We start from the raw sequence: 26,159 nt of genomic DNA on the forward strand, positions 1-26,159 counted from the left end.
CTGGGCGACAGAGCTAGACTCCGTCTCAAAAAAAAAAAAAAAAAAGAAAGCCGCAGCTCCACACCTGCACTGTGCCCCCTCCCACCCCAGGCCAGCCCTGACAGGGAGCAGCTGTCACCCTGTCATCCAACAGAGCCCCGCTTCCAAGGCCAAGGTGAGCACAGCATGGGGTTGGGGGGTGCCCAGGAGGGCTCATGTGGGGAGGCCAGGAGCATGAGTGAGTCATTAGCCCCAGCACAGTCTTCTTGGGGAGAGCACACACAACTGGGGGTGCCTCCCCCTCCCCTCCTCTGCAATGACAGATCTTTGTCCCTGTGCCTGATGGGTCCTCCTTGGTATCAGCCTCCTGCCTCACCACACAGACCTGTGCACTCTTTGAGTAACCCTGCAAGCCCCTTGAAGGGGCTGCCCTTCTAGTTCCCTTCCTTCAGCCCCGCTCCCCTGCCCAGGGCTCTTATGTGGTTGGGGTCTGGTCCTGCTGGGGGATGGGCCCTTGGAGGAGAAGGGAAGGGACAGCCCAGCTTATGGACTTGGCAGTTCACCCCAGGAAAAACAAGTCCCCTCCCCTGCCCTGGCACCAAAGTGCCCTCTGAGCCCAGTTCCTGGGCTGAACCAGCTTCCAGACTGCACAGCCCGTTCCAGGTCCTGAAGCGCATTCTCTGAGAACACGCAGTGCCCAGGATCCTGGAGCCCCCAGGAACCCCCAGGGCTGGGCCATGAATGCAACACAGAGAAGCCCAGGGCTGCTCCCAGCCACCTGAGGACATGGCTGCTTGTCCCATCCTGGCAGGGAAGGGCCATGGCGGCCAGTGTCCAGGCATAACACAGCCTCAGCAGCCAGACCGCCCACGGCTCCATTCCACCCCAATTCCACCCCAACACTCTCCCGAGAAGGGGGCAGAAGAATGAGGGGAGATGGACCCCATCTCACCATCAGAGAGCTAGGGGCCGCTCCACGGCCCTGCTGAAGGTGGTTTCAGAAATCCTGATTCCAGAGACAGCAGCACCTGGTGAGGAGGACACCCGGGTGCACCTCGGGGAGCTTGGTCCCCTCTAGGGAGGAAATCGATCACAGAGCCCCGGGCCTGGAGGGCACGATGGGTCCCCACTTAACAAGAGGCAGCTGACTGGGGCCTCTGCATACCCCCCACTCGTTCCTACCTTGGTTCACCCATTTTTATGGCCATGTGTCACAGGCATGGGGGGGCCGGGCAGCGTGCCCTCACCAGCTAAGCTCAACCAGGTCGGGGCGAGGCAGGTGCTGTTGGGAAAGGCATTTATGAGACCCCAACACTGCATGCACGCCTTGGGCGTTTCCCGCCTGGGCCCACAGGTGTCTGCAGCGGGGATCGTGGCCCTATTTTGGGTGTCAGACCCTCCCATAAAAGGACAGGGGGGCGATGGGCATGGCCCTTTGGTGAGTGCTGGGCCCTGACACCACAGAGAAGAATCACCCCGTCCTGGGAAGACCCTCAGGTCTGTCCTTTAACCACTCCCCCCAAGGTCTCAGCTCCCACTCCTCCCACTCGGGACCCCAGAACTGCACCAAAGATGTGATGGGGGTCAGTTTTACCCCTGACGACCCCACCCCATTTACAAGGCAAACGCCAGTAAAGTGGCCAGTGGTTCATAGGAGGGAGACCCTCCCCTGCCAACTCCCACCTGAACCCCCATCTTCCTCAAAAACGCTCCTGGAGGTGCTGGGGACCTGTGGTGCTGGGGACACATCCCCCAGGAAGCCTCTGGGCTGAGGTAACACCAAGTGCAGAATGGGGTGACCTGGGGCTGTGGTGACTGGGGGTGGGGTGAGCCAGGGGCTGTGGTGACCAGGTGTAGGGTGAGCTGGGGGTGGGGTGACCCGGGGTGGGCCAGCATGGGGGGACTTTCGGGGAAGAAGCTCAGCAGGGCGGTGAAGGCGTGTGAGTCGGAGCTGTTCAGTGGGCCCAGCTACCAGGAGCCCTGGAGGGTCCCCAAGGGACACAGCAGATACATGCACACAGTGCAAACACAGACATGCACACCAGTAGTCACAAGCATGCACGCACACCCACACACGGGAGCACAAACGCATGCATACACACCAACACAGTGCACATACATGCACATGCACCAGTGCACACACGCATACTGCCAACAGTGCACACATGCACACACCAGTGCACACATATGTACACACGAGAGCACAAATACATGCATACACACCAACACAGCACACACATACAATGCACACAGGCCAACAGTGCACAAACATGCATGCACACCACAGTGCAGACATTACATATATGCACACCACAGTACACACACATGCAGACACCAACACTGTACACATACATGCACACTAAGTGCACACTGCACACAAACATGCACACACCAATACCTAGCACAAGCACCCGTGCACACACACCAATGCAGTTTGCACAGTGCAAACACATGCATACCAACACATGGGAACAGAAACACGCACACAGCAACACAGCACACAAACATGCACGCATGGCAACAGTGCAAACGTGGACACACACCAACACATGGGACACACACACATGCACAGCAACACATGGGCGCACAAACACCCGAGTACTAGCACGAAGCTGTGCATACCCACGGACACACGTGTGCACACACATGCACACATGGTAACACAGTCTGGATGTCTCCTCCAAGTCTCACGTCGAAATGTGATCCCCAGTGTTGGAGGTGGGGCCTGGTGCGAGATGACTGGATCATGGCGGCAGGTCCCTCACGAATAGCTTAGTGCCAGCCCCTTGGTGATGAGTGAGTCCTCAGTCAGTTCACGTGAGATCTGGTTGTTGAAGAGTTTGGGACCTCCCTCCTCTCTCTTGCTTTTTTTTTTTTTTTTTGAGACGGAGTCTCGCTCTGTCGCCCAGGCTGGAGTGCAGTAGCGCGATCTCGGCTCACTGCAAGCTCCGCCCCCCGGGTTCAAGCCATTCTCCTGCCTCAGCCTCCCGTGTAGCCAGAACTACAGGTGCCCGCCACCACGCCTGCCTAATTTTTTTTTTTTTTTTTTTTCGTAGCTTTAGTAGAGACGGGGTTTCACTGTGTTAGCCAGGATGGTCTCGATCTCCTGACCTCGTGATCCCCCCGCCTCGGCCTCCCAAAGTGCTGGGATTACAGGCGTGAGCCACTGCGCCCGGCCGCTTCCACTCTTTCTATGTGATGTGCTTGCTCCCACTTTGCCTTCTGCTGTGACTGGAAGTTTCCTGAGGCCTCCCCAGGAGCAGAAGGCAGTACGCTTCCCGTACAGCCTGCAGAACCGTGAGCCAACTAAATCTCTTTTCTTCCTCGATCACCCAGTCTCAGGTACTGCTTTACAGCAGTGCAGCAGTGAACACACTAGTCTTCTAGGAGACACTCTTGAAATCTGGCAGCCTGAGTTGAACCCTAATGAGCAGGATACGGAAGAGCAGCCTCGTGCTCCCGGCTGGGCCCCGACCACCACTCTGTCCACCAGAGGTCTGAAGACTCCTCCGCCTCTGCCCCGGGGTCTCAGCAACACAGGCCGTCAGTGCCCGGTGCCACAGCGTCCCGAGGCTGCTGCTCTGCAGCCGACAGCCACGTCTCAGGCATCCAGCTGGACCTGGACCTCCTTCCAAGGGACCATGGTGGGTGCTCAGAGCCGGTCCTGATGGCCTTGGGCCCCTCACCCAAGCGCCCCACCCCCTTGTCCTCTGGGGTCTGCCCGCCACCCACAGCCTGGTGTTTGCACAGCACTTGCTCCCTGGAGCCTCCTAGCCTCCTGCCCACGGCAGGCGCTCCTCAGCCTTTGTCTGAATGACTCAGAGGAATGAATGGAACATTCTGGCTGGCTGCGGGGGCGGCTGCATGCAGGCACAGGGCTGCAGCCTGGTGGGGCTCTGAGCCCACGCTCAAACCTGTTTCCTCTACCTGGGGGACAGAGACTGCGCTGGTCCCTGGAACACTGCCCTGGCCGGCGGGGGGCCACATGGGACCTGGAGCCAGTGTCTCCAGATGGGAAGAGCAGGGTGAGGTCGAGCATCCGGGGTCGGAGACCAGCACCACCTGTGCTGTGGCTGAAAAACAGGCGGGCACCTAAGCACCATCCGAAGAGCTCGGTTCCTCCTCTAAGTAACCCACCCCCACCCCCGAAGTAAACCAGCCCCACTCCAGATCTCAGGGTGTAGGGCTGGGAACAGGACCAGACATGGAGGCCAGGTGACCTCTGCCCAGGGTCCCCATTCCCCATGCACAGTGAGTGCAGCGGCAACCAGCAGTGGAGGTGGAAGCCAGCCCTTCCCTTGGAGCCCCCCAGGCTGGAACAGGACAGCAGGCTTTTCCGAAAGGACTCCCCTCCCTGCAGCTCTGAGTGGCACCGAGCAGGAAAAGCAGCTCACACAGCAACCTCTAGGCAGCAAGACCGTGAGGCCACATCGCCTCCAGGGAGCAGGACCCAGAGCGCCCCCACCCCAGGGCACCAGGACTGGGTTATTCCGGGATTTCACAGTGCTGCGAACTTTGCAGAACAAAATCTGCGGCAGCTGCCTGCATGCTGAACGGAGGTGGCGCAATCTGTCCGATGAATCGGACTAATTACACAGAAGCCACACGGGTTTTGCTTCCTCCAGGAAAACTGCTTTCTCTCTTTAATATTCAGTATCCTCTTGTCACAGCCTGTAAGCCTCGCTCAAATTAGGGTGCAGCTGCAACCCAAATCCAAAATAAAATGCCCAAGCACGCGACAGGGACACACGCGGCTCCAGATCCACCGGCCCTGCCTGCCTCCTCTCCACAGCCCGGCTGCTAGCAGGCGAAGAAGTCAGGGAAGATGCTTTCCATCTCGTCTTTCAGGGCCAGGCCTGCACAGTCCACATCTAGGCTCCATGGCTCCAGAGGGCTGTCCTGGAGCTCCTGGGAGCCAGGCTCAGGGTCCCCTAGGAAGCCTGGCTCTCCCTGATCCAGTAGACTGCTCTCAGCTGGAGCCCATGCAGGGCCACTGCCTCCTCGGCCCTCCAGAGACCCTGGAAGCAAACAGGACACGTCAGCAGGGCAGGTTGGTGCTCTGGGAGCCTGAGGCAGACAGGTGGGGTCAGAGGAGCAGAGCTCCCACCTCAGCCCATCTGCCCTGCCCTGTCCGTGCTGCGCAGAGGCTATGATGAAGTAGGTGAGCTCACACCTGGCGGCCCCAGACCCAGGACACCGGTTGGACCAGAACCAGGAAGGGGCTCCCCAACACTAAATCCTACATGAAACGGACACACGCCGTATCACAGGGCCATACACCTTTGCCGGCCAGCACGGGCTAGACCAGGGGCCTCACTGACACGAGGTCGAGAAGAAGAATACAGGGCTCCATACACCGCCAGCTCTCACGCAGGGTCGTCCACATCACGTTCACTCACACTCTCACCTATCACTTATGACACTCAATGCTAGACGCTACCCAATAGCTAAGCACCCACGGAGGAGAAAACGGGGGCTCACAGACCCTGCGACCCCGCGTCACACACGCTGGGCCTGAGTCCCAATTCCCCAGTTCATGTCAGGTGCTGATACAGGGGGACCAGCCCCGGACCCAGGGCCCCACTCACCCGGCCACCAGCTGGGACCGGCAGTCAGCAGGAAGGACGTCCCATCCTCCATATCAGACCCCAACACAGACCTGAGAAAGGGCAAGAAGCCCTTCCTTAGTGGCCACAAGTGGACCCAGGCCTTGCAAGGAAACATTCGGGTCCCAAGTCCTGCAAAGGCAGCTTGAAATGCAAAGATCTAGACGCCACTCCTGACAGGCTCCACCCTGCCCAGTGGGGAGAAGTGCAGAAGCCACCGCCGCTGAGGACACCGGTCAGCGGCTCTCCCAGGTCCCGATCCGTCCTGCAGAGCATCTCTGCCGGTTTCTCTCCAGCCGCAGTCTCGCTCATCTTGTCCCCTCCCTCCCCCTCCCCTCCCCCTCCCACACCCCAGCTGGTATGTGCTCAGAAAACACAAACTCATTTTACTATCAGCCAAAACAAATGACAATTGGGAAGACAAAACTGTTTCCAGAAACACACATTAGAAAGCCACACCGCAAGGCTGGCTGGTCCCGTCCTGGGCTGTGGCCTTGGCCTCCCTCCCATAGGCACAGAGGAAGCAGGGACAGAAGCTTCCAGATGCCAAGAAAGGGGGCCTAGGCAGGACTGGAAGGTGGGGCAGGCTCACACACACATGCTCGCTCTCGCACACACAGGCGTGCACACCGCCTGGGCACTCACCTGGCCTCCTGCACAGGCATGGGGGCCTCCTCAGCTGGCTCCCCCAGAGGTACAGCCCCCATCGCCAGGGGCCCAGCCTGGCCCAGCCAGCCAGGGGCCTCCCCACTCATCATAGGCAAGGTCTGCTGCTGCGAGAACAGAGGCCAGGACAGGGGTGGCCTCACAGCCTTAGGAAGACTCGGGCCTGGGGGCCACGGCACCAAGCTGGAAGGTTCTGGGAGAGAAGTCAGATGCGGGTCAAACTTCCCTGCCCGGCCCCACAGGCTTCCCCCGAGGACCTCGCAACTCAAGGGTCCGGTCCACTAACGCTGACGGAGTACCTACCCTGCTGCCTGCACCCTGCAGCAGGGAGACGCAAGAGGAAGCTCCGAAGCAGGTGGCAGAAGGGCAAACGGGGAGAAGATGAACACCCAGAGATGGGGTGCCCAACACCAGGGGGCTGAGGGCTTCCTAGAGTGGGTGCTGGCTTGGCCAGCTGCAAGGGGCTTAGATCTGGGGACCCTCTCAGCGCCGCCTCCCGGACCTCGAGCTCTACCCTCAGACCTACTCCCTCCCCATGTGCCTGGCTGATGGGTTTCTGGAGTGCCCTGATAACCCCAGCTCTGCCACCAGCCCTACCAACTGCATGACTGTTCCCAGCCACAGCCTCAGTCACGGGGAGCCAAAAGGCACAGCCCTGCCTCTCACGGCACCTAGCGACTTCCAGACACTGGCACAGTGGGGGCCGAGGGGAACTCGGTCATCAGAGATGCCCTGCAGGGCCACCCACAGAGGGACCAGAGCTTAGCTGTGGGTGGCATTAGGGACAAAGGTCCCGGGTGGCAGCGGGAACAGCTGGGAGGCCTCGGGCCCCTGGCTCACCCCGATTACAGTTCCTGCCATGGGCAGGCAGCATAGGCGGAGGAGCAGATGGGGTACCCTGGGGAAAACAGATCTCTGGCCGCATCCAAAACACACCAGCCACAGGCGGGTGGAGGAAGCAGGGCCGCAAAGCTGGATGAGGCAGCCAGGATGGGGCCGAGTCACTCTGCATCCCCACAGTTCCCACAGACCCAGAGACCCAGGACAGGACCAAGTCCCTCTACGTCCCCACACTTCCCGCAGGCCCACGGACCCAGGGAGTGACGAGGATGGGGCCAAGTCCCTCTAGATCCCCACACTTCCTGCAGACCCAGGTACCCAGGGAGTGACCAGGATGGGGCCAAGTCACTCTACATCCCCATGCTTCCCAGCAAACCCAGGGACGCAGGGAGGAGGTGGCCAAGCTCTCCCTGCCCTGGAGCACAGGGAGATCCCAGGAGGAGACAGGACGAGGGAACAGCCCCAGGGTGGCCTCTGGCCCGGATTCTCCCTCCCGAGAGCACACAACCTCCTTTGCACAAAAAGAAGGCACAGCCCGGGGGCCTTGAATTGAGCTCAGCCCTCAATAGGTGGGTTTCTCACCAACACAAAAGCCTGGGAAAACTTCAAATTCCTGTTTGCAAACAGCCCCCGCTGTTCTTAGGACTAAAACACAGCCTGGCCGGGCTCCCCAGGACAAGGGCACCCCACATACACACCCAGGACTCACCTGAGAAAGGGGGCGGCCCACCCCGCACCTGACACAGCCCCGACAGCACCTCACACTTGTCTGTGCCCAGGGACGTGCAGCTCGGAGGGTCCCAATGCCTGGAGGACGCAAGGACGTGGGGCAGGGGCTCTGGGCCGGCCGATGCCGGATCCCGGGACCAAGGACTTTCCAGAAACGCCTTCACATCTGGAGTTCTAAAAGGAGCAACGTGACAAGGATCCTGGGTCTACCCCTAGTCCCCTGGAGAGCTGCCCCCACCTACCCACCTCAGGAGCAGAGGGCTGGACCCGTCCCCAGGACACCCCAGGCACCACCTACCACCAAGCCAGCCTCTGCCCGGGGGCCCTGGGCCAGCCAAGCTCCACAGCCGCCTGCCCAATTTCCCTCTGCCCAACTCCCCCGGTTCTAGATTCTTCCACAGCTAATTAGCCACCAGCCCCATGCCCCAGCCCACTGTGGGGTAAAATGGGTACATTTAAACAAACGATGCAGACAGTCCTTTAACCTGGGGAGCTGCCATTCTGAAAAGAACCAAATTATCTTGACTTCAGAAAACTCCATTCCTGAAGCTGCCCGTGGGGTGGAGGACGACACCTCACTGACCACCTGCAAATCCCCCACACACAGGCGCAAAAGAGACTCTTCCCGGGCACCTCCCACCTCCACGCCAGCCTAGGCCCTCGATTCTGCTGACCGTGCTCCCCTTCCTGGAGCTCGCCTGTGTTGGTCACCTCACGCCTGGCCACCTGAGTCGGCAGGGCCCTGGGCAGGTCACCACCTGCAGAGGCCAAGCCGGGCCCCCAGGCCATACCCTCCCGAGGACATGCCAGGGGCTCTGGGTCTGCTGCTTCCAGGGTTACCCGGCCCTGCAGAGCAGCCCCAGGAGACACTAACCGAGTCCCGCCAGACGCTCCCGTCCCAGAGTCTGGCACGCCTGCTGGAATCTGACTCGACAGCGTCAACTGTAAGACGTCCTCCTGCAACGAGTGCCACATTTCCTTGGAAGAAGCAAGCATCTGAAATTTAAATAAACAAGTAAAACAAAGACAGAGAGTCAACTAGGAAACCCAAGAAACTGTGGCCAGACTGCTAACCCAGGGCCTGGAGGATCGCTCTGAGCTCGGTCCCTGCTTGGGACTTGGGGGTGAGGGTACAGGCTAATGAGGAGACTGAGGTTCTACCCCAAAAAGACCCCACCATTCCTGAATCAGGCTGTGCATACCTAGGGCCTCACTGCACATGCTGGGACCCCTGACCTCACAGATGACAACACTGTTTCATTCCCCAAGCAAGTTCTCAACCCCAGCACTCACGGGGTCAGCCAGAGCCCCCAGGGCCTTGGAGAGCGGACAGGAGCCTCTCTTGGGGATGTGCAGAGAAACGATCTAGGGGGTGCTCAGCCAGGGAGGATCAGGGGAGCCTGACTCTCCCCCACATTGGCATAGAGCTTCTGGGTAACCCACCAATGCACAGGACTCAGTGGCACATGAGGACTGGAAGAGAAGACTTCCTCCTTTCCAGGGAGAGAATAACAACAGCTAGGACTTGAACGAATCAGGAAATGCCCTGCCGAAAACGTGGCCTGCTCTAGTGGTGGAGGCCGAGGGGGCTGAGGGAGACGGGCATGACAGGGGACGTGCTGCCTGCAGAGTGGTGAGATGTCCCATCACCGTGATGCCAGAGGACTGATGGCGACTACCCTGACAACTCACAGCATGCTGCTCCTGGCTGGGCCCCAGGGCGCTGGCAAGCCGCAGAAACTGCACAGACATCTCCAGGACCGAGGCCATGTCCTCTCGCCGGCCATCAAACTGGGGCAGCAGGGCCCGCAGACGCTCACAGCTCAACGAGATCCGTTTCCTGGTTCCGGTCAAGAAACAAACATCTCTGGAAGCATCTCTGGGTCCTCCCAGCCTCCCCCAGAAGGGACAGTAACCGCTAGAACCTACCAGAAAGACCCTGGGGGCTTGCCAGGTAGACGAGGTTACAAGACAACTGGGAGCTGCCCCCTGGGCAGAGTGGGCTAGCTGTCCCCGTGGTCTGAAGCCCCGAGATCCACATCAGAGCACAGCCTGGGCCTGACCCCTGGGCCCTGGTGACAGGCTGTCCAGCCCAGGCCCAAACCATGGCTGCTTTGCGGTGTGGAGAGGACAGGGAGGGTCAGAGGCAGTCAGCAGTGCAGAGGGTCACAGGTGCACAGCCTCACGAGCCCAAGGCTTTAGGCAAAGAGGGGCTGCGGGATGTCCCCCATCGTGGCTTTTCTGGTTTACTTGCAGGTGTGCAGTCTGTCCTTCCACGGGGCACAGGCCACGAGCCCCTCCCGGCTGCCTGACACCTGGTGGCAGCCACAAACCTAATCTCACCCGCTCCACCCCTTTACAGCGCCCCGACCTCTGGGAGGCACCTCCACTCACCTGCGCTCCCTCTCGCTGATCACGTTCCGCCGAAGGCAGGAGCTGGGACCCTCGGCCACCGTAGGGGCCTTGGGCTGGCCCGAGCCCTGGGCCGAGTCCTCGCAGCAGGAGAGGGCACCAGACAGGGAGGAGCCGCTGCCGAGAGAGCCAAGAACACCAGGTCCTGAGAACCCCAGACAAGGCCACCGGGAGTCCCAGATACCAGAATGGGGGTCTTTGGGATGCGCGTGGAGGCCAAGACCTGGGTCACGTAGGGACACGACCCGGCCCTCTCTGCACCCCTTCCCCTCCCCCAGGGTCCAGGGCTCTGCCCCCAGGAGGGCCAAGAGGAGTGGAGCCCCGCGACTTGCAGAAGCACCCCTGGGTACAGGGCTTGGGCCCCCACACCCTTGGCCCCCAGCCCAATTCCTCACTTGCATCCCCTGGCAGTGGGGACTCCGGAGACCTCCGGGTCGGGCTCGGAGCACCGGGACGCCATGAACTCGCAGCTGCGGAACGACCCCACGCGCACGGCCCCTTCCGCAGGCAGCCCCGCCCCCTCACGTGTGCTCTGCCCACCTGCCACGTGCTTTCCACCCAGCCCGCCTCCACCCCCATTCACAGTCCGCCCCCATAGCGCATGCGCTCTGGCCCTCCCCACGCATCCAGCCCGGGGCCCATGTGACCCGCGTTCCTCCAAAGGTGCTGGAAAGGGACTCGGAGGATCCACCCACTCCGTGCCCCCTCGGTACGCCAGGGAAAGGGCCCCAGCCCAGGTGGCCCTGCCTCCGCCCTTACCTTCCCAGGGGTCGTCTTGGTTCCTACTTATGCGGGGGTCTCGTTGCCCCTGGGCACTTTGGAGAGGCGGGCCCTGCCCTTAGGAGCCCAGCCCGTGGTGGGAGTGGGCGAGCTGGGCTGAGCCCTTTAGCCCAGGCCTGGGGGACCCAGGCACACAGGGACAGGGAAGGGTACCCACCTGTCCCCCAGTCGCCCACGCCTGCCTTTTCCCCCCAAATCTAGTGCCCTTGCGGGTACTGCGCCTCAGGATAGGGTCACCATCTACCCTGCTGGGTCGCCCAGAGCCAGGGGCATCCTGTCCCCACCCCCAGGCCACCATCGTCCGCGCTCTTCCTCCCGCTCAGCTCTGCCGGGCACCCTCAGAGCCGTCTGTCCCTTCCCCTGGCCCTGTCTGGGCACCGCCCCCGCTTCGTGCCATGGGGCCCCAGCTCGACCACTCATACTGTCAGCAGGTTTCCGTGGGGTCGCGGGGTCCTCCCCATCCAAACCCAGAAAGCTCTGGCGCCAGGTCTCTTTTCACCTCCTCGCTGAATTCAAGAAGCCGCCCTGCGCTGGGCTTGAGTGCCCCGGTAAATACTTTTGGGAGGATGACAGAGGGAAGGGGGAGGTGGAGACTTCCTCTTTCACGGAGGTGGGGGTGGCCCTCAGGGAAGCAGAAGGGACAAGGGTGGGGCTTGAGGCTGGACTGTCGGGAGGACATCACTGGCTGGGCTGGTGCTGAGGTCCGTAGCTAGAGGAGGTGGGGTGGATGATTGGGCTGGTGCCGAGGTCCCTAGCTAGAGGAGGTGGGGTGGGTGACCGGGCTCATGCTGAGGTCTGTAGCTAGAGGAGGTGGGGTGGGTGACCGGGCTCATGCTGAGGTCCGTAGCTAGAGGAGGTGGGGTGGGTGGCTGGGCTCATGCTGAGGTCCGTAACTAGAGGAGGTGGAGTGGGTGGCAGGGGCTCTTTTCCCGAGAGGGGCGGCAAGAAGGAGCCCGGGCAGGTGCCACCACATAGGGGGCGTCTGCCCGGGGTGCCCCAATCTCCTGTGGAGAAGGCCTCAGGCTGACATCCTGAACTTTGGGCCAAAGATGGGCGAAGGGTGTTTGGAGCAGAGGGAGGTTATGTAATATAAGGTGGTCTCTCCATCCCTGCTCAGCCCAGCCACCACTGCAGGTCAGACATGGAGGACCGGGTTGGAGGTAGGGCAAAAGCTCTCGGGGACCTGGGCCCTCTCCCAGCCCTGCCCCTGGCCAGGGAGGGCTGGACGGGCTGGCGATCTGGGGCTCCTCAGTGGCAGAGGGGGCCAAGTTTTTGTTTCCCTAAAGCCCTCGGAATGTCATCGAACCTGGGAGTCTCCTGCCGCTGACAACCCGTGTAATTACTGCTAATTAATCACAGATGCAGACGGTGCGGACTCTCAGTGGTGATTTTTCTGAGTTCCCCAGGCAGGAGGGCATTAGCAGAAAGCCACCATCTTGCCCTGGCTGCACCCGCCCAGGGGTGGTGGGACCCCAGCAGCAGCACCAGCCTCTCTAGGGACGTGAGGAAAAACCCCCAAGATGCCCACAAGCTGTGTGGTGGGGGCACAGGCTGAACCTCTGCTGGGGGCTTAAGAGCATCGTAGACCTCCCTGAGTGTTCCCCACCCCCACCCCAAAAGCATCCGTGTTCAGTTGGCTGCCTCCTAGAGAAACAGGGAAGGACACTCCCGAGAGACACTGGGGAGGCCAGGGACCACGAAGTACATGTCATGCGCCCTCCCAATGGACCTGGCCCTCCCCCTGCCCCTCCCCCTGCCCCTCGTGGGCACAGTCCTGGCTTAGTGAGGGGCCTGGTCCCCACTGCAAACCAACAAAGGTCTGGGGACAGAAATCGCAATTCTCCAGAGCTCTGTGTGAGGCCATCTGAGCCAGGGTGACTCATGTGCAACAGTGTGAGCACGTGCACGGGAAAGGGGGCCTGCAGGGGGACCCTCTGCTTTCCAGTCGTTGGGCTGCAGCATCTTAAGTTGGAACCCTCCTCACCCGTCTAAAGGTGCTGTGCGTGCTGTGTGGGTGAGAGCACAGGGTGGGATGCCCTCATCCCCCTCCCCCAGGCCAAGCCCAGGTTGTGGTGCCCACCGACAGATGCCGCAACCTGTGGGGGGTGGGGGAGAGTCATCTTGAATGTGGCTTGTCTGGAGTGACCAGTGTTGACCAGGGCAGAGCAGCACAGCAGGGAGGTGGTGACGGTGCCTGGGCTTGGCGGCCGGATGCTGGCGGTCAGAGCAGCGCATGTGCCCTGCTGCCTGCAAAGGACCCAGAGCCCCCCAAGCCGCTGCTTACCACGGAGCCTTCCCAGGGATGTAGGGCCGGGTGGCGGCGCGCTTGGTCTTTTCTAGCCATTAACGAACCCCGTTCCGTTCTTCGGAGTTTTGAGGGTTCAGAGGGCCGCAGTGGGGGCGGGTCCCTGGACCCTCGCCCTCCCTACCCTCGCCTACCCCCAACCCCCGTCCCAGCCTGGGCCAGAGCCGCCGCGGGTCCCGGCGCGGCCGGCAGGGGGCGCGCGCGGACAGACGCCCGCGCCCGACCCTGGGACTGGCGTTTTTTCCTTGCTAATCTGCGAGGGGAAAAAAAAAATGCTTTTCAGGGCAAAGCGAGGGAAGAAGGTGGCAGCTCCCACTCGGTTCTCCCTCGGGTCGGGTCCGAGCTGCCGGGCCGCATGCCACTCCCCGACGGGGCGCGTAGCCCAGGGGGCGTCTACCGGGAGGCGCGCGGCGGGGGCTACACCAACCGGACCTTCGAGTTCGACGACGGCCGATGCGCCACCAGGTACGGTCTGCTGCGCCCTCCCCACGCGGGGAGACCCCCGTCTAACCTAAGACCCCCAAGTTCCCCCTCAGGCTCCCGCACCCTGCAGGACCCGCCGTTCCCAGGGCCATCCAACTTCCCCAGGACCCGCGAGTGCCCTCCCAACCCACCTGGGGGAACAGGGGCGTCCCTCAGGGTGGGCCTCGCTTTCTCTAACAAATAGCAGGTGCCCAGGCAGCAGTGTCCGTCCCCATCTGTCTTCCACCTGGTAAGAAGCTGGGGGGAGCGGCCGTGGCTAGATGGGGGTCCTGAGCATCTCCCAGGTGGGGGGAGTGGCAGGGAGGTTGGGGGCGGTGCAGGGCCTTCCACGCCCTCAGCCCCCTCCTCTACCCCAGCGTGGGGAGGAAGGTTCCATCCCTCTAGTGTGGCATGGCAGTGCTTGGTCAGGGTGGGGTGCCCGACGAGGTTACCCCACACAGTAGGGGGTGTCCAGGGTAACCTTCCAAAGAACAGCCCCCAGTGGGAAGTGGGTTAAGTGGCTGTCAGATGAGGGCGGGGTCCTGGGTTCTGATCACTCCTCTCTCCCTGCTGGCCCGTCCCTGAGAGGAGAGGGTCAGTTGAGAAGGGCATTCAGGTGACCTGGAGCCAGCTGTTCCCTGTGCAGTGTCCTGGGATGCCACATGGCTCCCACCCACCTAGTGACCAGTGCAGAGGCACAGACCAGCAGCCGAGTGGGACAGTCCTGAGCGGAGGTGGCCCCAGGGTCCTGGTTCCCCGTCCTCTCCCGCCTCCCTCAGCCCTTAAAAACAGGCAGGTCTGCCCCTCCCCCTGTCCCCAGAGCCAGACTCCAGGGAACCCTGGGCAGAGCCGGTCACTGTCTTGGGCGAGCCCCTCCCCAGCAGAACAGAGCCGTTTCTTCTGGATTCTGCCCAGTCTCAGGCTGTCCTGAGGCCAGAGAAGGGGCTGGAAGAGCATACCTGAGAGCGGGAGGCCTGGTGCTGCTGCCCGTTTGTTCTGTGGGACTCAGTTTCCCCATGAGTAAATGAGGGGGTGGGGTGGATAGTCTTTAAGGGCTGCCTCTGGTGAGGGACCAGGCTGGAGAGGAGGTTCCCAGCATCAAGAGGCAGGCACAGCACCCGCCTGGTACCTGGGGGAGTCTGGGATACAGCGTGGGTGAGGAGCAGGTGCTCTGAGGGTGGCCAGTGACTTGACGATGTCCTTGGGAAGTGGGCACAGCCTGGATGTGCCCTGAGAGGCCATCCGGGGGATGCCTGTCAGGCACGGAGAAAATGACCCCAAGGGGGTCCTGGATAATCCTCGTCTTTGTGGGCTGGCCGGCCCCTACCATCTCCCGCCCCGGCCTAGTGTTGCCCTCTCTGGCCATTAGTACCTGCCCTGCTGGGTCTGACTTTCTCTAGAAGACGCGGCGGGACTGTGTCCTTAGGGTCTGGCCTTTAGCTCCAGGCCTCATCCACTGGGTCCTTCCAGACACCTGTGTCTCCCAACTGGCCCTGCCCACCCGCCCGGGACAGCTCCTCCTCCCCGCTGGACTGAGCTGACCTCCGTGGCAACAGAGATTCCCTATCACACTGCAGGCGGAGCAGCTGCCAGCACTGGGGGGATGTCAGGCGGGCCAGGTGAGAGCTTTCCAGGGAGAGTCAGGCTTGGGGAGGGAGCAGGACCTGGGCTTGGCTGGGCTCGGAGGGGAGCTAAGCTCCAGGTGAGGCCAAGGCTTGCGGCCCAGGCAGGTGGCTTCAGCTGCAGAAAAAAGAACCTTCGTGCCGCCTGGTGGTGGGGGAGCTCCACGGAGCAGGTTTCCGCACCAGCTCTCAGGCGGGAAGGGGGGCGCCAGGCAGCAGTGTGGTCAGAACCCGGGCCCTGGAGTCCATTGGCCTTGGTGCCCGGCCTTGAGCAGGCTTCTGTCTTTCCTGGGTGCTAGAGGATGCCAGCCTTGGTGCTGTGGTTCAGAGAGGGCAGGAGGTGCTGGGACACCCCACCCCACACCAGTGCCCCAGCTCAAACCCCCAGCTCCATGCTAGTGGCGTCCCAGAGTCAGCCCCGAGGCCGCCAGGCCGGAAAGTGAGGCTCCAGAGAGGAGCTCCTGGCCCTCCAGGTGGCAGGGATCTTCACCGGCCTTTGGCCCCCTTTCTGGCCTCCAGGCGCCCTGCTCCCACCCCCATGCCATGGAGTCCCGGGCCCTCAGCTGTCTCCCCACAGGCCCTGGGGATGACAGCTGTTATAGGAGAGGGAGGGGCCAGTGGCCCTGTTGGCCCCAGAGCTGGCAAGTGGCCACCCCCTGCCCAGCGCACTTTGCATCAGAGCCCCGGCCAGGCCTTTTCCTGGAAATACCAGTTCCCAGCAGCCCTGCTCCAGGGTGGGCCTGGGACCCTCTAGGCCCTGAGGGGATCGGGCCCTGGCATCCTGCCAGGGTAAATGCCTGGCCCAAGGTCCTGGCCCGCCTTCCAGGCCCATATTAGGGAGCAGTGCCTTCAGCAGCAGGAAGTAGCTCAGGGCCCATGGGAAAGGTTTGAAGGCCCAAGGTACCGCCCAGCACTGGCCGGCAGGAGGGACGGCTCAGGCCACGGGGAACTCAGGGGTCTGCTGTGGCCCTGGAGTGGCCACAGTAGCAGCTCAGGAAGCTACAGAGGTAAGTGAGAAGGGAGCGGGTGGGGTCCCCACAGGGGCCTCTGCTTCTTTTCCTGTGGCTGGCCTGTGTGTGGCCTGTGTCCTTGCACCCGGCAGCCTCCAAGTGTGCTGGTCTGGTTCACCCACCGCACGGGGAGCTCTAGATTAATACAGAAAATTACTTGGGACGAGCCTGGCGTGGCAGCAGCGGGACCTTGCTGTGGGGCCGTCTCATGCCCTCGGAGGGTGTTGGGGGGCGTCTCAGGCTCTCCCCTGAGGCTTTGTGTCCTGCTTCCCAGGGATGCCAGCTTGCAGGCTTTGCCCCTGGTGCCACCAGCCCTGGGAGGGGTGGCATTTCTGTGTCTCCCACAAACAATCCCAGGTTTCTCTGCAACAGGAAAGTTTATCCAAGTGTGTCCCAGCCCTGCATGGGTGAGGGGTACTGAACGGGTATCGTGTACCCAAACACAAGTGCTGTGTGTGCCGGTGAACCTGGGCGCGCCGTGAGCCAGGCACGCACACCCTGGGCACGTGTGTGAGAGCTGGAGGAGGCTGTGCCCGCTAGTGTGACCTCGAAGTCACCAGTCATGAGTCTGGGGAAAGGCAGGCTGGACTCGGCATGCCCATGCCAGGTGGCTGGGTGCCAACACCTGATTAAATGGGCATCTTTCCAAGGTGTCTTGGGACCTCTCCTAGCTGTGTGTGTGGGTAAAGCCACCCATGTTCACCCAGACCCGCTTCCACCTGTGGAACTTCGAAGTGAGCCAGCGGGGCTGGAACTGAGGCCAGGCTGCAATTGGCCCAGGGAGGTGAGACCAGTACTAGTAACTGGCAAGTGTAAAAGGTTTGCAGGGGACAGTGGCAGGGCAGAGGCCGCAAGCTTCCTGGGGTAGGTCCCTGGGAAGGCCCTCCTCGAGAGGGGGCCTCCAGGTGCTCCCTAGATCGGGGCGGAAGGTGAGGAGGTGGGAGAGGACGGTAGCCTCACTGGAGCAGAGGTGGGGGCATCAGGAGATGAAGGGCATTGTAGGACCAGGGTCTGGACTGGCACAGGGCGGGCGCCCTGGGAGGAGCAGAGGGCCTGGAGGAGCCTCTGGGAACTGTGTCTGTGAGGTTGGTCCATCCCAGCACCGAGATGCAGTAGCTGTGTCAGCTCTGACTAGTCACTTCACCTCTCTGGGCCTCAGTTTCCTCATCTGTAGAATGGGAGCGCTAGCATGGACCTTACGAGGTTGTGTTGAGCCCGTGTCGACAGCACGGACACAAAGCTGTGTTGGCGTGCTGTTGAGCTAGCATGGACCTTACGAGGTTGTGTTGAGCTGTGTTACAAAGCTGTGTTGGCTTCGGGAGCTTGCACACCGGCCAGTTTGTCTGTTCCTTGTTACGCACCAGCTATGTTGACACATCAGAGCTAAGCATTTGTCCAGTTACTTCCCTGAGATGGATTTTTAAAAGTGGAATTGCCCAGTCGAAAGATTCCCATGGTGTTAATGTTTGCCACATGGCCCACAGCCCGCAGGGGTGGGACTGGCTCCCCCTCGCAACAGTGCCGGGGTGCGGCGTGTGCCAGCTGCCACTGTCTCCTCCTTGGCACCGTCTCCCTGGGGCACCTGTCTGTGTCCTGCCAGGCACCACTCAGGCCTCGGAGGCTGAGACACAGCTGGCCCCTTGGTGCCCAGGAAAGGCACACAGGTCTCTCCTTTGTAGCCACTCTGGGGCACTCCACCAGAGGGGCAAAAGGGGCTTCCATCTGCCTGTGACCCCCTCCTGGGGCCGGAAGTGGGTCCTTGTGCTTCACAGGTACCAGTAGTGCTCTTGCCTAGGGCAGACCCAAGCTGTGATGGACAGCCAGGGCTCAGACCACCACACACAGTGGCTTTCCAGTGGATTTCCCTGACTCCAGCCACATTGAGGGAGGCGGCTGGGGCTGGGGCAGGTATTGCGAGTGCCAGTGAGTTGCTCATTTTCTGAGCATGATGGCAGCTCAAGGTATGGGACCCTAGATGGAGCAGGGGCCCTGTGCCTCGGTCTTCCTAAAGCGGCCCAGCCCCCTCAGAGTTCATTGGTGCTGAGGAAATGGAAGCCCCACTTCTGCCTCAGTTTCCAGAGAGGCCCAAGGCCAGGCATGGTGGGTCATGCCTGCGATCTCAGTGTTTTTGGAGGCTAAGGCGGGAGGATCGTTTGAGGCCAGGAGTTTGAGACCAACCTAGGCAACATGGCAAGACCGTTGTCTCTACAAAAAAATAATAATAATAATAATTTTTAAAAATAAAAAAAAATTAAGACTAGATAAGGCCCAATGTACTCCTACAGGCCATGCCAGCCCTCAGGTGCTCAGCGTGGCCGGCACAGGGACCTGGCACAGCTCTCTGGGGGAATGAGCAGGGGTATGGTTGTGCCTCCCACAGCTGTGGGAGAGGGGCGGTTTCTCCTCCAGGTGCAGCCCCCACCATGGCCTCCCCACCCTCAGGCTGTCCATCCTAGCAGGGCTGTCCCCAAGGGTCCCCTGCCAGCTCCAGGCTGTGCTTCTTGCTAGGATCACCATTGCCTCCAGCAGCCAGCTCAGCTCGAGGGTACTGACAGCTGACGTGTGCAGTCACCAAGCACCTCCCAGCAGCCACAGCGTGGCCGGGGGGCAGGGGCTGTGGGCTGATACAGCTGGAGAACAGGGTGTGGCCTGTGGGAAGGACCAGCCAAGGGTCCCAGGCACCCAGGACCCTGAGATGGTCTTGCCATCTGCCACTGAGTGACCAGCACACTGCTGGCTGCTGCATGGGGCGGGGACAGCAGAAGAGCTCGCCTGGCATCTGGCCCAAGCCCAGGCTTCTGCTTCCCCCGACAACCTCGGGCACGGGTCCAGGGGTGATGGCCCCCACAGCCTCGCCGGGGGCCCTGTGTCCGCTGTGCTGCTGGCCTTCCCCTCTTCCCTCTGGGCTGGGAGAAAGCTGCTCTGAAGTCTGTCTGGATAAATCTGCGGCTTGATTTCGGCTCATCCACGTGTTCTGAGCTTTCACTTTGGATCTTAAAGCATCTCAGGAGATGGCGCTGAGCAGCCACCCTCACATGGGCAAGAAGCCCCTCCCCGAAAGAGAGATGTCACCCAGGACACTTGCCTGCCCAGCTGCCTGGGCGTCTTGAGCAGCTCTGACTTTTTAATCATTGTGCAAAGGAAGCATTGAGTTGTTCTGCCACGGTCAGCAGAGGTTCTGCAGCTTTGCACTTGCTGGGCACTAAGCCCAGCACTCAAACGCCCCCACCACGGTGATGCTATGCCTGCCTGGGGGACTCTCCTGAATGCTGGGTAGGGATGCCCACGCACAGGCAGGCACATGCACACAGATCCATGCGCATGCACACATATGTCTATACGTGCACATGCATACACATGCCCACGTACACGTATGCGTACACGCACATTGTACATGCATGCATGCAAACCCATCCGCACAGGCATGCACATATTCGCGCACATATCTCTGCATGCACGTACATGTTCATTCACACGTCAGCATGCGTGTGCCTATTTGCATGCTTACATGTGCTCATCTCCCTCCTCCCTGATGTCTCTGTCAAACATGGCTCGCCCAGCTCCTGGAAATTTTGAACTGAGTGTGAACAAGAATGTATTTTAGGAGAGAAACCTCATTCCCTTAGCCAAAGACAGTCACAATCTTTTTTTTTGTTGTTTTTTGAGAGACAGTCTAACTTTGTCACCCAGGCTGAAGTGCAGTGGCGCAGTCATGGCTCACTGCAGCCTCAACGTCATGGGCTCAAGTGATCCTCCCACTTCAGCCTCTTGAGTAGCCGGGACTACAGGCACCATGCCCAGATAACTTTTCTGTAGGGCAGGTTTTTGCCATGTTGCCCAGGCTGGTCATGAACTCCTGGGCTCAAGTAATCTGCCCACCTCGTGCTGGAATTACAGGGGTGAGGCACCATGCTGGGCCACAAGGAATGTTAAAAGAAGTCTTTGTGGGGAAGGATATTTTATCCAGGACTTCCTTCGCTAATCCTGAGAGGCAGGCTCCTTGCTTCTTTCTGAGCCCCAGCCGGGGCAGAAATAAGGGCCTGGTGATGCTGGAGTTTGCGGGAGGATGTCTTTAGCCCTTAGCTGTTCTGTTTGTCGTAACACACGTCGTGCATGATATATTCACTTTGCAAGGTACAACGGGTGAGACACTGCCCTAGAACCCCATCCTGCCCCCAGCACTGTGGCTGCCAGTGTGTGGGGACCGTCTCTAGATCACCTACAAGCTGGGTGCCCAGAGAAACCCACCTCCTCTTTAGGGTTCTGTGGAAAGAGGTCGTGTTTAGTTTTTAAATGGGGTTCGTTAAATGTCATTCTGTGTGTGTAGTGTTGCATCCACACGGGCTGACACGGGCTCACAGAGACCTGTGCCTTCACAGGGCAGTGTTGGCTGTAGCTGTCAGCCGCTCCTGAATTCATGGACGTGCAGGCTGTTTGCAATGTTCACCTTCATACATGAGACCGTAATGAAAATCCATGCCTGGGCCTCCTCGGACACAGATCAGGGATGTCCCCAGGTAGAGGTTCCAAGTTGGAGAGGACCCACGATTCCGCCATAATTAATCCACTACTCCCAGCCAGCTGGACACTGCACAAGAGCCGTGGCTTGCAGAACCCTCCGTTCTCTAACCACAGCCAATCGCTGGCGCAGGAGTCTGTGCAACTTTCATCTCTCTAGTTACCAGCCAGGTGGCTTGTCTTTACTTGTGCGTTGTTTTCCTGTCCTCTTCTTTGAACCTCACTCATGCGTCCTTTGTTTTCTCTTTTGAGACGGAGTCTCGCTCTGTCACCCAGGCTGGAGTGCAGCGATGCCATCTCAGCTCACTGCAACCTCCGCCTGCCGGGTTCCAGTGATTCTCCTGCCTCAGCCTCCGGAGTAGCTGGGATTAGAAGTGTGTGCCACCACATCCAGCTAATTTTAGTATTTTTAGTAGAGATGGGGTTTCACCATGTTGGCCAGGCTGGTCTCAAACGCCTGACCTCAGCTGATCCACCCACCTTGGCCTCCCAAAGTGCTGGGATGACAGACTTGAGCCGCTGCACCGGGCCGTATTTTCTGCTAGATTGTTTTGCTTTCCACGGATCCTGTAGGCACAGGGCTGTGTTCTGATAATTATGCTGTTGCGAATATGTTCTTCCTGTTGGTCGCTTGTTCTTTGCTTTTGCCAGTGATGTCTTTTGTGAAACAGCAGTGTTTTTGTTCAGATGTAGAAGCATTTATAAATCTATTCCTCTTGGAATAGATGATTTTTGGGTTTTGTATATTAAATAAAATATTTAAAGTCTTCTCAGCTTTAAACACTTTTTCCTGTATTTTCTTTCCATCTTGTCCTTGGTTTGGGGCTGCAGCGTGGGGTCTAATGTCATTTTATCCAACAGAAGGCACATTGGATAGCGTAGGCTGGAGCCGGGTATTGGGTTCAAGCACTGGCCCTCCTGAAGCAAGGGGACAAGTGATAAACAAGGATAAATAAGAAACAAGGGGCCGGGCGCGGTGGCTCAAGCCTGTAATCCCAGCGCTTTGGGAGGCCAAGACGGGCGGATCACGAGGTCAGGAGATCGAGACCATCCTGGCTAACACGGTGAAACCCCGTCTCTACTAAAAATTACAAAAAAAAAAAAAAAAAAACTAGCCGGGCGAGGTGGCGGGTGCCTGTAGTCCCAGCTACTTGGGAGGCTGAGGCAGGAGAATGGCGTGAACCCGGGAGGCGGAGCTTGCAGTGAGCCGAGATCCGGCCACTGCACTCCAGCCTGGGTGACAGAGCAAGACTCCGCCTCAAAAAAAAAATAAATAAATAAAAAAAATAAGGAACAAGATCAAGTGTGTTTCTGAAGTTCTCCGGCCTCCATTTCTCCATCAGGACAATGGGGAGGATATCACTCCTCCTGATATTTGCAGCCATAACTTGAGTCAGGACAGTTGGAGCTGCACTTATCCCAATACCATAGGACCAGTGAGTGCCCCTGCCTCCTTTCTCAAGCCTGGATGCCAACGTGGGCTTCAGCGGTCGAGGTATTCTGCTGTGTCTCACCGCTCTGTCTTTTCTTGAGCCAGACCGCGGAGTGTCAGCTGCTGTGGCTGGACATTGGTGCTGGCAGCAGACGACGAGGGCCCTCTCTGTTCCTCCCCATAACCGCTGTGCCTGTTCTTGCATGTATATTCTTCGGGATTAATTTTTGAAACAATTCATCAAATTCTGAGAAAATAGGGATGCACTCTTGATTGGCGGCGATTCCCTTTGCCCGTGTGTTTGGAGAAGGGACTGTTGGACCGTTGGGAGGAAGACCTCCGTCTCCCGCCAGCGACAGCTTCCAGTCCATCTCTCAGGAATGCCGTGTGCCCCTGTGGGTTTGGGGCAAGGTGGAGCCCGGGTTCAGAGTTCCTGCACCTGCTGTGAGCAGGGCTTTCTCCTGGTGGCCCTCTGCTCTTGCTGTCCGTGGTGCTCCTGGGTTGGTCGCCGTACTAGGTACCGTATTTGCTGTAGTAGGCTTTCAGCTGATTCCTCTTGGGATTTCCAGTAAATAATCATGCCAGCTCCAAACAAGCCCCCTTCACGACTCCCTCCTTCTATCCTTTTCCTCGCAGCAGTGCACAGATAAGGCCTCCATTATGGTGGCACGGGCAGCCTCGCATTCCCAACTGGAACAGGAATGCCCAGGGCCCTTGGCGGGAGAAGCTGGTTTTTAAGCAGTTTGTCAGACAGCCCTGGCTCCATGGCCACTGGGGACAGATGCAGGGGGAGTGAGAAGCAGGCACTCCCGGCTATCAGAAGAGCCCCCAGCTGCCCAAAGGTAGCACAGCCCAAGGTGAACCTGGACCTGGCCCCGACCCCGGCGTCTCTGCCGGGACCTCAGTGATGCTCCTTGGGCTCTGGGAGCTACTTGTTCTTGCCAGGCACAAGGCATGGAGACTGTCCTGGCTTCTGAGAACTGTTCTCAGGATTCCATGCCACCACCTGGCTTGCCAGGGTGCCTGGCGTGCAGCTGGCTCTCAGTCCATGGCAGCTGGCACTGAGCGCGGCTGCCGGGCTCCCCTCTGACGGGGTCGTCGGGGTCAGTGCCCGTGACTACCTATGCACCAAACAGCTGGCGGGGACTTCCTGTTGCCGTGCCCGGGTGTGCAGTGCCTTGCTCATTCTTGGCCTCTCCAGATGGATTCCTAAAGTCAGTGTCCCAAGCCTGAGCTCCCTGATGGGCCTCGGCTGAGCGGAGGGGGCACACTGGGCACCGGCCATCCTGGGTCATAGCCTTTGTCCATGAGAGCTCAGCCAAACTGCTGGCCACGCTGCACCTGCTGTAGCTGAAGCCCTCACGTGCCCGCCCTGTTCCGAGTGCCTCAGGCGTGCTGTCTGGTTACATCTTCACAGTCGTCCTATAAGGGAACGGGCATCAGTATCTCCCTTCAAACATGAGCAAACAGGCTCAGGGAGGTGAAGTGCCCAGCCGGGAGCTGCCCAGCCAGGACTGATGGGCCAGGACTGAGTCGTGCTCATGCCAGCAGGACTCTCGCCACGCGCTGGGCCTGCAGGGTGTGTACGGACAGCCCAGAGAGTCCGCAAGAGGAATAAGGGATGCTCTGAGCCCCTGGGCTGCCCCGGCCTTGCCTAGGGGGTGTGGTCTGTCCTGTCACCTCAGCCCTGGCTCCAAGGGGGTGTGTGAGTCCCACAGGTTGAGCTCCACACCTTGTCCAGAGAGTGGTGTAAGGGCTGAGGAGAGGGACACCTTCCTTAAGCCACCAAAGCACAGAATTCTTATGGAAATTGGCAATTATTTGGCACAGCCGTCACTCAAAAAGATTATGGATGTGGTCTTGGGGGTCCTAGATTTCCTCCAGGGCCCTTGGGTCACACAGGGAGGAGAGCACAAGAGAAGAGGGGATGCAGAATCTCGAGGTGGGCCCCGGGGTCCCCGTGTCTGGCTATGCCAGGGTTGTGTTCCAGTTCCACCTGAACCAGCTTCGGCAGGGACCGGATCCCCCAACACTCCCCTATCCCCCTGTGCCCAAAAAAGCTGACCGATGTAGGCCTTCCTGCTTGGGAAAAGTCTCAACCAGACCCCAAGGACATGGGGAGCAGCTGCTCTGCCGCTGTCCTCCTGCGATGGGCACCTTTCCCAGAGACCCTGTAGCCCCGGCCCTCGGCCAACACAACAGCCAAGTATTTTCAAGGTTTCTGGCTCTGTGGGGGGAACAAGGCAGGATGCCAGGAGGCCTGCGGGACACCTGCTCATGGCCGTGTGCTCACTCAAGTGTCAAAGCAGCTCCCCGAGGGAGGAAGGGCAGCTTGTCCTTGTCACTCTCCCCAGGCCGCATCTGGGGAGCAGGGGTGGGGCAGGTCTCTGTACTCCTGGTGCACTTCCTTCCCCCGGTGACCCCTGAAGCAAGCCAAGGTCCCACCCGCTGAGCTCGTCCATGGGCCCTGCTGAGACTGGGTCTTGAGGCCAGGAGGAGGAACTAGAGCCGCTCAAAAGGCAGACGGGACGGGGCGGGGCGGGAGGAGGCAGCCACGCCTGAGGTGCCGGCAGTCCCTCGGGGTTTTACCACTGAAAGGGGCTTTCAGTAAGGAAGGCCCAAAACCAAGAAAATATAGTCCCGACCCCTGGCCACGTGGTTCCCCTGCCTGCTTGCACCTCCCCATGGCCCCAGCCAGCTTGTGACTAAGGAAAAACATGCAGCTACGCTGATGCAATTAGGAAAATGTTGTTTTTCAATCGCTGCCAGATCCTGGGGGTTGAACCTGTGACCTCAGAACAAGGAGCAGGGTTTGGGGCACGCACCTGCTCCCTGCAGCTTCGGCCTGGGGTGCCCATAGCTCCTTGCCTGCTGCTCGTCTGAGGGTTAGGGGGCCCAGGAGAGGCACTTGGTGGGGGCTCAAGGAATGTGCCCGTCCGTCCCGACTTAAGGAGAGAGAAGAGAATTTTGTAGGGTCCCTGGACCTGGTGTTCCAGGTAAGTGGCCTTTGTGCGGGGCCTATGGGCACAGCACGGGGAGCTGTGTGTGATCACAGCCTCCTGCCCCTGCCTGTGGGGGAGCCAGTCCCCTCCATCCCCCTATCTCTCCTGCTGGCCTCAAAGCCTTGAACAAGGGTGGGCCTGGGCCAGGTAAGGAGCTCCCTGCCCCTCAGTTCCTGCTTCTCCTGGAGCAGCCAAAACTCACTTCAGTGGGGGACATGGGGACAGGAAAGGTGCAAGACCCCTGGAAGACACCTGCCTGGGCACCCGAGAACTGCAGACCACCAGAGATCCTCCCACTCTACCCAGTGTGCCACAATGCCCCTACCCTGCACTGCCAACTCTCTGTGTCCCTTTGATCCCTCACCTGCTGACAGTGGCAGTGCAGCTTAGGGCCCAGAGGGCCTGGCAGCTCCCGCAGGGTTCTGACCTGAGCTGAGCTGCTCCACCTGGGGAGGCTGCAAACAAGGGTGTCTTCTTAGGCCTCCTGGTCCCTCCACCCTCACCCCTCAACAGCCTGAGGGTCATAAACGGTGGTCTCGGGGGCTGGGATGGGTGTTCTGGACCCTGAAGGACCCTGAAGGAAGGTTGAACAGCCAGCCTTGGCAAAGACCCTGGGGACACGGAGGGGGAGCTGGAGAGTTGGGAAGGCTTGTAGGAGTCTGGCCGGGCTTCAGGGCAGGGGGAGGGCCTCCCTCCCGGCTCCTGGGGAATCAGGGAGGAGTGCTGCGCGCCTGTCCCTGAGCTGGCCATGACAGCTCCCGTCCCCCTTACCTCCTGCCAGGCCCCAGGGCCGCTT

At 60.1% G+C, this 26,159-nt stretch overlaps 2 protein-coding genes across 3 annotated transcripts in view; one reads left to right on the forward strand and one right to left on the reverse strand.

Annotated features, from left to right (window-relative positions):
• Nucleotides 1-4,342: 4,342 nt before the first annotated feature.
• On the reverse strand, nucleotides 4,343-10,747 carry SOHLH1 (spermatogenesis and oogenesis specific basic helix-loop-helix 1). Of its 2 annotated transcripts, XM_011985061.1 has the most exons (9): nucleotides 10,628-10,747; nucleotides 10,215-10,349; nucleotides 9,513-9,660; nucleotides 8,695-8,816; nucleotides 7,801-7,994; nucleotides 6,231-6,444; nucleotides 5,568-5,638; nucleotides 5,153-5,218; nucleotides 4,343-4,997 (listed from the first exon to the last, which is right to left on the reverse strand). In XM_011985061.1, the coding sequence occupies exons 1-9, from the start codon at nucleotides 10,690-10,692 to the stop codon at nucleotides 4,780-4,782; spliced, it is 1,233 nt and encodes a 410-aa protein (XP_011840451.1). In that variant the 5' UTR covers nucleotides 10,693-10,747; the 3' UTR covers nucleotides 4,343-4,779. The 2 variants fall into 2 exon arrangements, with proteins under 2 accessions (XP_011840451.1, XP_011840452.1); XM_011985062.1 differs by lacking the exon at nucleotides 5,153-5,218 and having other exon boundaries at nucleotides 4,590-4,997.
• Nucleotides 10,748-13,604: 2,857 nt separating this feature from the next.
• Nucleotides 13,605-26,159, forward strand: part of KCNT1 (potassium channel, sodium activated subfamily T, member 1) — a 98,596-nt gene continuing 86,041 nt past the window's right edge. The window contains exon 1 of the mRNA XM_011985063.1: nucleotides 13,605-13,782. Within this exon, the coding sequence (XP_011840453.1) occupies nucleotides 13,673-13,782 (110 nt within the window). The 5' untranslated portion in view covers nucleotides 13,605-13,672. The remainder of the gene's footprint in view (nucleotides 13,783-26,159) is intronic.

Source organism: Mandrillus leucophaeus, unplaced genomic scaffold (genome assembly GCF_000951045.1).
Source record: "Mandrillus leucophaeus isolate KB7577 unplaced genomic scaffold, Mleu.le_1.0 Scaffold28, whole genome shotgun sequence".
Taxonomy (NCBI): Eukaryota; Metazoa; Chordata; class Mammalia; order Primates; family Cercopithecidae; genus Mandrillus; species Mandrillus leucophaeus.

What these genes read in the sequence shown, in the direction of transcription:
- SOHLH1 (XM_011985061.1), bottom strand. Translation starts at nt 10,692, where the DNA reads ATGGCGTCCCGGTGCTCCGAGCCCGACCCGGAGGTCTCCGGAGTCCCC. An exon ending in CCAGCCAGGAGCAGCATGCT is followed by an intron (nt 8,817 to 9,512) that starts GTGAGTTGTCAG and finishes TTTAAATTTCAG; the next exon opens with ATGCTTGCTTCTTCCAAGGA. An exon ending in TGGGCCGCCCCCTTTCTCAG is followed by an intron (nt 6,445 to 7,800) that starts GTGAGTCCTGGG and finishes CTTCTCTCCCAG; the next exon opens with AACCTTCCAGCTTGGTGCCG.